Below are 14,731 nucleotides of genomic sequence, written 5' to 3' on the forward strand. Positions count from 1 at the left end.
CTTCTTCTTCTACTTCTTCTTGTGTTTGTTTGGTTATTTTCAAGTTGATTGTTCATCATCTTTCCATTACTCATCTCCTAAAACAACTCATTTCTGCCCTCCCGACCAAAGTTTAGCTTTGCTTCAACTCATGTGATAATGTGACAGGAAACGTGATTGGCCTCGACAGCAGTTGCAGTAGGCTTGAAGGCAGCATCGATGACAATAGCAGCCTCTTCCATCTTTCCCATCTCCAATCTCTCAACCTTGCTTTTAACGATTTCGGTGGTTCTCAAATCTCTCCCGAGATTGGACGGCTAAAGGAATTGACATATCTTAACCTCTCTTTTTCTTATTTCGGTAGTCTAGTCCCATATGAAATCTCTCACTTGTCCAAACTAACTCATCTTGAAATTTCCCTAAATTACTTCTTGACAATCGAACAAAAAACTTTTGATTTGGTTGTGAGTAACCTAACAAATTTAAGCCTTCTCAATCTCGGAACAACAAACATGTCTTTGATCAAATCTTTTTCTCTTCTAAACTTGTCTTCAACAATGACGGCTCTCGATCTCAGTGGAGCTAGTTTACAAGGAAATTTCCCTGATGAAATTTTTCGTCTTCCAAACCTTCAAGCACTCTATTTATATGGAAACAGTAAACTCACTGGTTATCTCCCAAATTCTAACTGGAGTAGTCCTCTTAGGAAGTTGTATCTTTCTTCCACTAACTTCGCAGGTAAAATACCCGATTCAATTGGAAATCTATTGTTCTTGGAGATTGTACATATCGAAGGCTGCAGTTTCACCGGGTCAATTCCAACATCAATTGGAAACCTCACTAGAGCTACTGAAATTGTGTTCGCATCAAATCATCTTACTGGCCACCTGCCCCATCATGTAAGTGGACTGTCATATTTAACCACTTTAGACCTTTCTGGAAACTCTCTACAAGGCAGGGTACCATCCTGGTTGTTCACTCTGCCTTCTTTGGTTTCTCTAGATCTTTCAAATAACATGCTCAATGGTCCTATTAATCCATTCCAGTCGCCTAATTCACTACAAGAAGTTCGATTGCAAAAAAATGAGATACATGGCACAATTCCTAGTTCCATCTTTCAACTAGTGAACCTCACTTATCTCGATCTTACATCAAACAACTTGAGTGGCACTGTCAAGTTCGACATGTTCTCAAAGTTAACAGCCTACTCTCATTTACTTCCTCTAGCAATATGGATATCAAATATTCCTTACCTAGTCTACAGGAATTGAATTTATCTAATTGCAATGTCAACCAGTTCCCACGTGTCTTGAGAAACTCAGGAAAGTTAACAAGCTTAGACCTCTCCAATGGTAGAATTCATGGTCGAATTTCAAAACATGATTCTGAAGGATGGAAGAATTTGATTGATCTTCATCTTTCCAACAACTTTCTGACACATGTAGAGCTACATCCATGGCAGGAGATTAAAATTCTTGATCTTCAAAACAACAAAATCCAAGGATCAATTCTGGTTCCACCACCTTCAACACAAGTCTTCTTAGTTTCGAACAACAAATTGTCCGGACAGATCCCTCCGTCGATTTGCAGTTTGAGTTCCCTTCAATATCTTTCCTAATCTCACAACAACTTGAGTGGAACGATTCCTTCGTGTCTTGGAAACTTTAGCACTGAGCTGATTATTCTGGACTTGAAGAACAACAGCCTTGAGGGTCACATCCATGATACATTTGCAAATGCAAGTTCTTTAAGGAGTCTTGACCTTAATAGCAACAAGTTGGAAGGGCCATTACCAAGATCTTTGGCGAATTGTAACATGCTGGAAGTTGTCAATGTGGGGAACAACATGATAAGTGACACATTTCCGTGTTGGGTGGGATCTCTTCCGAAGCTAAAAATTCTGGTCTTGAGATCTAATCGATTCTATGGTCCACTATGCAAGTCCAATATTACGTTGCCCTTTCAAGCCCTTCGAATCATTGATCTCTCTCGTAATGAATTCACTGGTTTTCTGCCAAGAGCGATCTTTGTAAGTATGGAAGCAATGAATAATGTCGACGAAACGGAATTTGGACTTCAATATATTGGTGGTTTCTACTATAAAGATACTGTAACTGTTGCAATGAAAGGACTGGAAGTTAACCTGAGCAAGATCTTGCTCATATTTAGAGCTATGGATTTTTCAAGTAATCAGTTCAATGGAGAGATTCCTGAAGTACTAGGAAACTTTAAATCACTCAAAGTGCTCAACCTTTCACAGAATGGCCTGACAGGTAATATTCCGGCGTCCTTGGGGAATATGACAGCACTTGAATCATTGGACCTCTCTTTCAACAGGCTTCATGGAAGAATTCCAGAGCAGTTATTAGGTGTTACAGCCCTTGCATCATTAAATCTTTCATATAATCGGCTTCGGGGACGCATTCCTCGAGGCAATCAATTTAATACATTTGATAATGATTCCTACATTGGGAATATTCATTTGTGTGGGGAGCCGTTGACAGTAACATGTAGCAATGACGGGCAGCCAAAAGCACCTCCTTCGGCTTCTACTGATCACGAGGAAGATGAAACTCCAAGCTGGTTTGACTGGAAAATGGCGAAGCTGGGGTATGCATCTGGAGTGGTGATTGGATTGTCAATTGGATACATGGTATTTTCAATTGGAAGACCACGATGGTTAGTGAAGATGGTTGAAAGAGATCAGCAGAAGAAGGTAAGAAGACGAAGACCAAGACATAGAATGTAGAAAAAAAAATACAAATAACTGAAATTTAGCTATAGGATAAGATTAAGTTTCAAGTGTTTTGGCTGTTCAATAATAGGTCCTTTGTTTTTTCAGTAGCTGAATCATTAGTCGTGTATGATGATTGTATGTGAAATTATGTACTAGCTTTTTAAATAAAAATCCTTCTTTCTGTTGTGTAAATAACGGTACGGCTATCTACTCAAATCAAACCATTTCTTGTGATGCTTGTGGTTTACATCACATGCTCCACCGCTTAGTTAGTCAAGTAAATAGCAAGTAATTTGGATAAGATTTACATGAAAGAACAGCCACACATTTGTGACTTAAATGGTGGCAACATTTAATTGGCTGCCCATCATTATAATTCATGGGTTAGCTTCATTTTTACTCACTTTCAATCCGAGATTAGTAATAATATTTTCTAGCTTATATCATTTAGCCTCTCATACTTAATCTAATCTTTATTATTTACATCAATTATCAAATACGTCCTGCCCATTTTTCCACAGTTATAATATATTATCAACATGAGATTGCTCTGGTACTTGTATATTGAAGGTAACAAGCTTCTATTAGTTGGTTTCATCAAGAAGGTGAATTACCCAAATTGAATTTCTAATATGGTCTTGGTAAAGAAGGCGAATGGCAAGTGGATATTGTGCATAGACTTTATGGATCTCAACAAGTTGTGCCCCAAAGATAGGTTTTCATTGCCAAAGATGAATCAACTGATCGATTCAAATAAAACATGGACTCCTTAGTTTCATGGATGCTTTTTTAGGGTTATAAGAGAACCCTCCTTGAAATGACTTTCATAATAATCGATTTATCTAGTGCATGATCATTGTTTTAGCTATTGCACTAGATAATATCCCTTGTTCGAACCAGATACAAAGAAGACCTTTTTCATCATTAGTTAGGGTTGTATTGCTATAAAGTGATGATTTCTAGGTTGAAAAACACTGGGATAACATACCAGAGGCTAATGAATAAGATCTTTATGCCCTTAATATAGAGGTGCTTATAGATGACATGATCACTGAATCTACAGATCTCAATGAGAAAGTTTAGGATTTAGAGGAGTCCTCGACCTACTTAAGAACTACCAGACGAAACTTAATCCTGAGAAGTGTGTTTGGAGTGAGCTTAGACAAGTTTTTAGGGTTTACAGTAAGCCACATAGGGATAGAGGCAAGTCCTAAAAAGACTAATTCAATTTTTTATTTGCTATGTTATTGATTGCATTGATTCATTCTATAAATAACCAACAATACAATAAATAGTAAATGAAGAGTCTTTGATGCTCAAGAAGCAACTTGCTCCTAGTATAGGTCACTTACTTTTCTTCCTTGTTTCTAAGAAAAAGTAGTATGCTACTTGAATCAAACCTTTCTTACATATAATTAATCCATTACATTTGGTTTCTTCGTTTATTATCTATCTTTCAAGAATAAAGACATAGTAATTAGTGTGAGTATTGATATTTATTTAATTCAGCTGCAGCACGAGAATTGCAGTTGCATGAGAATGAATATTATCAAAATGCATATATAGAAATTGTTGTTAATTGCTAGCAAAGACTTTACTAAATGGCTTTCAAACAATTTTATTTGATTGGCTACCAAAGTTCAAATCCTAAGGAGACATATGATTAAAATAGTAATTTGAGTTTTGTCCATCTCTCTATCTTTTAAGAGGAAAAAAAAGGTTGTTGATTAATGTAATACATATGCGTGTAGCACTTGAGTTTGCTTTTGACCTCACTATTAAGCACCAACCCTCGATGAAGATTCCAAGTTTGACAGGCTACTTCTAATAATGACAATATATATGTTATTCTCCACTTATTTGTTTTGGTGTTTCATTGTGAAAAACATTATAGATAATTAAATCCTTTTTCTTTCATTATATTTCGGTTCTTATAAGAACATTTGTGAGAGTTTTATCTCTCCTTTTTGTGGGAGTTTATTGACAAACTTTATTTATACTGATACTCATCTTGAGTTGATGAATGCTACGTAAAAATTTATTTTTGTTAGCAAGATTGGTTGAAAAGGACTTATATATAGGGAAAAAAATTCACCTTCAAAGTTTGCTTAAATAGTTACATAGATCCTTTGCTTTTATAAATGGTCATACAGGGTCTTTTTTAATAATTATACCCTTTGATTATAACAACCCAAAAAATGACTTCAAATAACATTCTATAATAATCACTTGTGTAATATTAAAATATATAATCTAACATATAAAATAATATAAATATGCTTTAATATTTTATTAATCTATTTTAAGATTAATAATATTAAAATAATCGGATCTTGAAATTCAAAATAACAATAAAAAATCTAAATTTCATATTCTATATTTATAATATTTATATATATTTTTTAAATCATGTCTACATTAGCATAAATTTTAAAGTTAATTTTTGGAATAATGTATTTAAGTATTAATAAAATATTTCATATCAATAATAACTTAATTAAAAATGATTTTTATGATATTATATATATATGTGTGTGTTATTTCATTAATCATATTTATTTTAATATTTTATTTGCATTTGTTATAAAATGTTTGATTACAATTAAAGGTTACAATAGTAAAAAAGGAGTCCGTATAACCACTTCTAAAACTAAATGAGTCTATATAACTATTTTAACAAACCTTAAAAGTGTGGATGATCTTTTTCCTATTTTTTTTAACAGTTTTATTCTTTAGCATTATCACGTCCAATGGCCTAAGCTTCAGTCCATTCGCACGGACAGTTCATCCCTACGTTTCCATTGTTAGATTTCATGAATGGTTTTAATTAATTTGAACTTTGTCACCAGTATTAAAAAGTATCCATTAGATTTTAAATGTTTACGATCTAATGGTTGACATTCATCTACATAATCTCTTTGAAGAGATTATGCAGATATCCACAACCCATGTACAAATCTCATCCACCTAATGTTTGCATAATATATAAGTATTTTTCAAGAATGCATAAAAGATAATTAGACCAACCCAACAAAGAACGTTAGAAATCAAGGTGCCTGTGGATTTCAATTCTTCGCTACCACTTCAGAATTTAAACTCGAGTGATCCCTAGCGGCGATTTCAGTTACCATAAAATAGAATCGCTGTAATTAGGAAGACAATCAGGTGAGTAAGGCAAACATCAAATCCAGCCGCATATTTTTTACCACCAGCAGCTGATGAGAGCTGGGGAGTAACAGGCTCAGGATCTTCGTGCACATTGTTTCATCATTTTCCTCCCAACAAATGTCTAAGCAAGTGAAAAATAAAAAATGGCTAAGTTAAGTTTTGTTCAGGAATTTGTTCAAACAATGTGCATGCACTCAACAAGTCATTACAAAGTACACAAAATCGGATCAAATCGATTTATATGAAAGAAAACTCTAACGATTCAAAAGTTATGAACACAGGTTATGAACACTCTTGTGTGTTCAACTATGGGTATTATCAATCTTCAAAGTCTCTAATATTTGACTTAGAGATAGAGAGTCAAATTGTTTTCAAATCCGGTCGTGCTGTCGTGCAGAGCTGCGACCAGGCGCCAATGCCAAGACTTAAATTTGTATTGGTGGGGACAGACGATTTGGACCAGCAGCTTTCCTGCCCCAAAAATAACTTGAGTGGCACGGTCAAGTGTGAACTGTTATCAAAGTTGAAAAACCTTTAATGCACTTCGTAGTTTCGCACAAAAAATTGTCCGGACAGATCCCTCCACCAATTTGCAACTTGACTCACTTGAATATCTATCCTTTTTGGACAACAATTTGAGCGGAACCATTCCACCATGCCTTAGAGACTTCAGCACTCGGCTCATTATTCTGCACTTGAAGAATAAATAACGTTCAGGATTGCATCCCTGATACTTTTGTAAATAGAAGTTCTTTGACGAGTCTTGATCTCAATAGCAATAAGCAAGAAGGGCAATTACCAAAATCTTTGGCTAATTGTACTGAGCTGGAAGTTATCATTGGGAGGAACAACATGATATGTGGCACATTTCCCTGCTGGTTGGTATCGCTTCCTAAACTGAAAATTCTGGTTTTGATCAAGTAGATCCCATGTGCAATTCCAAAGTCATATTTCCCTTTCGAGATGTTCCCCCCCCCCCCCCCCCCCCCTCCCCGGCGCGGTAAGCTTTCAAGACCTTGGAATCATTGATTTATGACGAACAACCATTCATCATGAACTCACAGGTTTTCTGCCAAGAAAGATATTTGTAGGCATGGAAGCAATGGAGAATGTGGAGGAAAAGGAATAAGGAGTTCAATATATAGCTGATACTACTACGACGATTCTATGACGGTGGCAATGAAAAGGAGAGATGTTCTAATGTACAAGATCTTGATCATATTTAGAGCTATGGACTTTTCCAGCAATCATTTCCACGGAGAGATTCCTAACATGCTTAATTAGGAATTTTAAATCAGTCAAAGTGTTCAATCTTTAAATAGAAGTCCTCCAATCCTTAATTCAATTATCTCATTCAGTTAAATGTATGTATAAGTTAAGCTAATATGGACCTTCACAATTGTAATGTGCAAAACAGTCTCCAAACTATGAGCATTGCCCTCCTTGCACATATGCACTAGGATTGAATGACATCCCTTCAATTTTAATTTTATTGTGTAAAACAATTTACAAAATTTTAACATAACAGCCCATCAGGTAAAATTTAATCGGCCCCAAATAAAAACCTATAAAAGGGTGGCTTAGATATCCAAATGAGAGAGAGAAGCAGAGGCGTAAGAAGGAGAAATCAATGAGGAGACTGATTTGAATTTCTTGGAGTACAGATTTTTTGAACGATTATTTTTCATGCAAATTGCTTTATGACGTTCTTGCAGGTTAATTGATGAGCGAGTATTTTCGCGAATACTCAATTCGTTTTAATGAGAATGCTATATTCGGAAAAAAGAAAAAAAAATGTTAAATTAAAACAATTTTTCTCGCTTGAAGATTTTTTACATCAATCTTTTTTTAGTAATATTTTAGACATTGTTGGAATTTATTTTTACGACAAATAGTGACAACAAACAGAAAAACAGTCAAAATGTGACGGTGTGCTATTAATGGATAATAATTTAATCCTTCCATCTGGTGCTCCACTAATTATTATTTTGTTTTTGGTTTCAGCAACTTCCATTCGATTTCAGTCAATAAATCCTAAAAAATATATTTCTCGTATATATTTTGTTTTGGGTTTCAGCCGGCTGAAAGGATGCAGAAAATTGGCCGGCTGAAAGGATGCGGAATATTTAACTCATCTGCATGGGGTCAATATTTCTCGTATATACTCACTGATTCTGCTATTTCAAAATTAAATCTATTAGTAAAAAATTCCACATTCTCGTATTTAAAAACATATATTTACTTTAACATTAATTGCTGGGTACCGTTTATTGATTTTTTTTTCCTTTTTTGTCCATGGCATGCCTGCTTAATTCACACCATTTGGACGATCATGCATTTCATGGAATTTTTTTTTTGGGTCCATTAACTGCATTTCATAATTTAACGCATTTCAGATATATTAATCTTTGACCAACTTGGAACATGCCTGGAAATGAAATACAAAAGTCCAAACATACCGGCCACGGAATGCATATAAAAACTCCTCTGTATGAACATTTATCATCTACCTCTTAACAATTAGACATTAATTGTCAAGTTTCTGAGTATTGATTCTTAGAAATGATGACGGAGAGGTTCGTATGGCATTGTAATCAAGTCTCCTGTACCCTCTTCTTCTTCTACTTCTTGTGTTTGTTTGGTTACTTTCAAGTTGATTGTTCATCATCTTTCCATTACTCATCTCCTAAAACAACTCATTTCTGCCCTCCCGAAGAAGGTTTAGCTTTGCTTCAATTTAGAAATAAAACTTTTTTCAGTTCTGGGTATTACTCTTATTGTAATGGACAATTTTTTTATCCTCAGACGAATTCTTGGACAGAGGGTACCGACTGCTGCTTATGGGATGGTGTAACATGTGATAATGTGACTGGAAACGTTATTGGCCTCGACAGCAGTTGCAGTAGGCTTGAAGGCAGCATCGATGACAATAGCAGCCTCTTCCATCTTTCCCATCTCCAATCTCTCAACCTTGCTTTTAACGATTTTGGCGGTTCTCAAATCTCTCCTGTGATTGGACGGCTAAAGGAATTGACATATCTTAATCTCTCTTCTTCTTATTTCGGTGGTCTAGTCCCATATGAAATATCCCACTTGTCCAAACTAACTCATCTTGACCTTTCCGAAAATGACTTGACAATCGAAGAAAAAACTTTTGATTTGCTTGTGAGTAACCTAACAAAGTTAAGCCTTCTCAAACTCGAAGCAACAAACTTGTCTTTGATCAAACCTTTTCTCTGATAAACTTGTCTTCAACAATGACGGATCTCGATCTCAATAGAGCTAGTATACAAGGAAATTTCCCAGATGAAATTTTTCGTCTTCCAAACCTTCAAGCACTCAATTTACAGGGAAACAATCAACTCAGTGGTCATCTCCCAAATTCTAACTGGAGTAGTCCTCTTAGGAAGTTGCATCTTTCTTCCACTAATTTCGCAGGTAAAATACCCGATTCAATTGGAAATCTATTGTTCTTGGAGATTGTGCATATCGGAGGCTGCAATTTCACCGGGTCAATTCCATCTTCAATTGGAAACCTCACTAGAGCTACTGAAATTGTGTTCGCATCAAATTATCTTACTGGCCACCTGCCCCAACATGTAAGTGGACTGTCATATTTAGCCACTTTAGACTTTTCTTCAAACTCTCTACAAGGTAGAGTACCATCCTGGCTGTTCACTCTGCCTTCTTTGATGTCTATAAACCTTGCGTGGAACAAGCTTAATGGTCCTATTGATCCATTCCAGTCCCCTAATTCACTACAAGAAGTTAGTTTGCAAAAAAATGAGATACATGGTGCAATTCCTTATTCCATCTTTCAACTATCGAACCTCACTCATCTCGATCTTTCATCAAACAACTTGAGTGGCACTGTTAAGTTCGACATGTTCTCAAAGTTGAAAAGCGTTCAATATCTTTATCTTTCAAACAACAGCCTACTCTCATTTACTTCCGCTAGCAATATGGATATCAAATATTCCTTACCTAGTCTACAGGAATTGAATTTATCTAATTGCAATATCAACCAGTTCCCCAGTTTCTTGAGAAACTCAGAAAAGTTAACAAGCTTAGACCTCTCCAACGGTAGAATTCGTGGTCGAATTTCAAAACTTGATTCTAAAGGATGGAAGAGTTTGATTGATCTTGATCTTTCCAACAATTTTCTGACGCATATAGCGCTACATCCATGGAAGAATATTAAGACTCTTGATCTGCGGAACAACAAAATTCAAGGATCAATTCTGGTTCCACCACCTTCGACACAAGTCTTCTCAGTTTCGAACAACAAATTGTCTGGAGCGATCCCTCCGTCGATTTGCAGTTTGAGTTCCCTTCAATATCTTTCCTTATCTCACAATAATTTGAGCGGAACAATTCCTTCATGTCTTGGAAACTTTAGCACTCAGCTGATTTTTCTGGACTTGAAGAACAACAGCCTTGAGGGTCAGATCCATGATAATTTTGCAAATGCACGTTATTTAACGAGTCTTGACCTTAATAGCAACAAGTTGGAAGGGCCATTACCAAGATCTTTGGCGAATTGTCGCATACTGGAAGTTGTCAATGTGGGGGAAAACATGATAAGTGACACATTTCCGTGTTGGTTGGGATCTCTTCCGAAGCTAAAAATTCTGGTCTTGAGGTCTAATCGATTCTATGGTCCACTATGCAAGTCCAAGAGTACGTTTCCCTTTCAAGCCCTTCGAATCATTGATCTCTCTCATAATGAATTCACTGGTTCTCTGCCAAGAACGATCTTTGTAAGTATGGAAGCAATGAAGATTGTGGACGAAATGAAATTTGGACTTCAATATATTGGTGGTTTCTACTATCTAGATTCTGTAACTGTTGCAATGAAAGGACAGGATGTTCTACTGTACAAGATCTTGATAATATTTAGAGCTATGGATTTTTCAAGCAATCGGTTCCATGGAGAGGTTCCTGAAGTACTAGGAAACTTTAAATCACTCAAAGTGCTCTCAATCTTTCACACAATAGCCTGACAGGTAATATTCCGGCGTCCTTGGGGAATATGACAGCACTTGAATCATTGGACCTCTCTTTCAACAAGCTTCATGGAATAATTCCAGAGCAGTTACTAGCTGTTACAGCCCTTGCATCATTAAATCTTTCGTATAACCAGCTTTGGGGACGCATTCCACGAGGCAATCAATTTAATACATTTGATAATAATTCCTACATTGGGAATATTCATTTGTGTGGAGAGCCGTTGACAGTAACATGTAGCAATGACGGGCTGCCAAAAGCACCTCCTTCGGCTTCTACTGATCATGAGGAAGATGAAACTGCCAGCTGGTTTGACTGGAAAATGGCGAAGCTGGGGTATGCATCTGGACTGGTGATTGGATTGTCGATTGGATACATGGTATTGTCAATAGGAAGACCCCGATGGTTAGTGAAGATGGTTGAAAGAGATCAGCAGAATAAGGTAAGAAGACGAAGACCAAGACATAGAACGTAGAAGAAAAATACAAATAACTGAAATTAAGCCATAGGATAAGATTAAGTTTCAAGTGTTTTTCCTGTTCAATAATAGTTGCTTTGTTTTTTTGGTAGCAGAATCATTAGTCATGTATGATGATTGTATGTGAAATTATGTATTAGCTTTTTAAATAAAAATCCTTCTTTCGGTTGTGTAAATAACGGTATGGCTATCTCATGAAATCAAACCATTTCTTGTGATGCTTGTAGTTTACATGATCACATGCTCCACGTTCAAGGATTAGCTTCATTTGTACTCGCTTTCAATGAGATTAGCATAATGTCTAGCTTATGTCATTTAGCTTCTTAATCTAATCTTTATTATTTACATCAATTATCAAATACTTCATGCCCATATTCTCCACCGTTATAATATATTATCAACACGAGATCCTTCTAGTACTTGTATCCTTTCCCTCTCTTATCTATCCGCCTCTTAAAACCAAAGACCAAAGCATACAAGACTGAAGCGTACAATTGAAGTATAAATTATCAAGACCGAAGCGTATAGATTGAGGCGTGAATTGTTGGAGAAAAACAGTTTTTTAATTTTTTTATAAAATCTTTTAGGATCGCTCTCATACAATATATAAGAATTTGTAATCTAGAAATCGTACCTTGAAAATTCGATTTGGCTTTTTCCGCTGAAGTGATTTAGGCTCCCATATCACGATCTGTCACCACCATTCTTATTAGATCACGATCCGCCACCAAATAATCTTCCAGGTTATGACTCAAGTTTGATTTGCACTTGACGTGTGGGCGACTTTATCACCACTAAAGTAACTAGCACGAAAAAAATTTTCTCTCAACAATAGAGAAAAAAATCTTTTTCTCTTATCTATATAAAGTAGCTGCTCTCTTTCTTTTGAAAGAAAATAAGCCCTTTTATATTTTTATCTAGTGGAAACCCTAGGCTCCATATTTATTTATTTATTTTAATTCTATTAAATCCCTTTTGATTTAAATTAAAAAATAATTAAAACAAAAGTCACGTTACTTGTTCTTGTGTTATAGGGGCTCACCTTGTAAAATAACACAAGGCCCCTTACACTTAAGCATATTAATGGAGCCTCCCACTAAATAATATATTTAGGCTTTTGACCCAAATAGCTAGTTATCTTACTTATTAATCCAGTAATGATGCAATCAATTAAATGAACTAACCCGGGGATCATTTTGGAACATACAATAGTGGCTACAATAATTAGGCTTGTAATTAAACTAACCCAATTATTTAATTACAAATCTACTCCACTAAAAGATTGGAACTGACCTCCATAATTGTATACTCGAATAATAATTCCACCCAAGCCACATTGATTTCTTCACTGCACAATCGTTTGTACCACATCATTAATTAAATCGATATCTCAACTGTTCAATTAATTTAATTACATCTTGTTCCTTGATTCTTACTGGTTTTCTCTAATAATCATTTTCAACATACTAAATATGTTGACACACTCTGGCCAAAGAATTCTATGATCAAGTGCCGAAAACCCATCAAGAGATGTGTTGTACAAATTCTATATTGTCAATCTATAACTCCAATACTCATAATTGCTCCCACTAAGATACGGGGTAATCTTGACAACAAGTATGTGTCATACCCATTGGTAACTCAAATGGAACAACAATTACAATCATGAAATCATATTTAACTCAAGATTAAGATTACAGTAAAATCAATGCCTATGAGATTTAATAAGTCTGACAATCATTTCAAGGTTAATTAAATCTCATATGTGATCCAGCTCAATGTAGTCAAACTACATCAGTAAATTCATACATGATTAAGACAAATCATTCAATAAATTTACTATAGTTTAAACATAAATAGAGTGCCCAACTCTATTTATCAACTGCGAACTAAATTTATTTAATCATAAGATAACTTGTATTTATGTCTTATGTGAATCCATATGATGATCACATAAATACATATAATATGATTAAACGGACCTTTTTCAATATATATTTATGCAATTAAAAATATCTCAAATATTTTATTAATCAGAAAATAAATTAATATGCTTTAAAAAAGCATATAATCCCAACATGAATTTAGGTTGAACCATATAAAATCCATATTAAAACATTATAGGAATAAAAACCAAAGCCTAAATATTTCTAAAGCCATAAATTCAAAGATTTCGAAGCCCATAAAGATGACAAATCTTGCAAAATTTGAGTTTGAAGCCCTTAGTATATCTAGTGAAAATTACTTGCCATGGATCCTTGATGTAGACATTCACCTTGATTCCATGGCCCTGACAACACAATCAAGCATGGCAATAACACGTCTACTCATGAATGTGTCAGGGTTATGATCTTTCTTCGTCGTCAATCATCAAACAGAATATTTCATTGTAAATGACCCATATGTGCTTTGGAAAAATTTACATAAGAGATATGGCTACTTATATTCAGTTATACTTCCATACGCCCAAAGCAAACAGAATAAGCTCCAACTGCAAGATTGAAAGTTAGTTAATGATTACAACTTTGCACTTTACATAATTACAGCATAGTTGAAGCCATACGGCGAAAATATCACCGAAGAAGATGTGTTAGAGAATTAAACTTAACATTTTATGTTTCGAACATGATTTGGCAGCAACAATACGGAGGCCATAAATGCGAGAAATATTCTGACTTGATTTTATGTCTTCTTGTTGCTAGGGATGGCAATTTAACTGGACCTGACCTAGACCCAGACAAACCCAAACAATTTGGGTTGGGTTCAACCCGTATTTGATTAAAATAAATATGGTATCCGAATACAATTTTGTTGACCTGGAAGTATCCGAGTTTGGTTCAAGGTTGGATGAACTCGCAAATCTAGAAATCATACCCTAATATCTTATTTTAATATTAGTTTTTTTTAACTATTTTTAATATAAATAGAAAGATTTAGGAAAAAGAAATTCAAGCATCCTATTTCCTTCCTCTTCAACTTGTCTTCTCATCGAATCAAACCACGATGCTTCGCCAATTGCCACCTTTGTGGCTTTGTTAATCATCATCATCATCATCATTAGCCTTCGTTGTCCAATTGCGATACGGCTGAAAACACTACCTTCATCTTCATCAACGACATTTTTTGAAAACAAAACCGAAACAACGCGATATCTGATTGAAAACAACACCAAAACGATGAGATACCCGATTGAAAACAATGGCATCGATTGAAAATGCCACCTTCATCATCATCAGGGAATGAGTTAGACTTTGCCTTTTCAGTTTTTTTTACCTCTTTTTTTTGTTTTGATGATATGATAGCAGAGAAAGAGCTACAAATGCATGACAATTCCCATAATTTCCCCCTTGCCTTAATTTGTC

At 35.2% G+C, this 14,731-nt stretch overlaps 1 protein-coding gene and 1 pseudogene across 1 annotated transcript; both read left to right on the plus strand.

The window, feature by feature from the left end:
* The first annotated feature begins 536 nt into the window (after positions 1 to 536).
* LOC127900597 (receptor-like protein Cf-9 homolog) lies at positions 537 to 9,124 on the plus strand. Its single transcript, XM_052435757.1, has 4 exons — positions 537 to 1,156; positions 1,207 to 1,492; positions 1,676 to 2,695; positions 8,690 to 9,124. Exons 1-4 carry the CDS (start codon positions 537 to 539, stop codon positions 9,122 to 9,124), a joined length of 2,361 nt encoding a protein of 786 aa, XP_052291717.1.
* On the plus strand, positions 8,011 to 11,384 carry LOC127901348 (receptor-like protein 33; annotated as a pseudogene).
* The last annotated feature ends 3,347 nt before the right edge of the window (positions 11,385 to 14,731 follow it).

This window comes from Citrus sinensis, chromosome 3 (assembly GCF_022201045.2).
Source record: "Citrus sinensis cultivar Valencia sweet orange chromosome 3, DVS_A1.0, whole genome shotgun sequence".
NCBI lineage: Eukaryota > Viridiplantae > Streptophyta > Magnoliopsida > Sapindales > Rutaceae > Citrus > Citrus sinensis.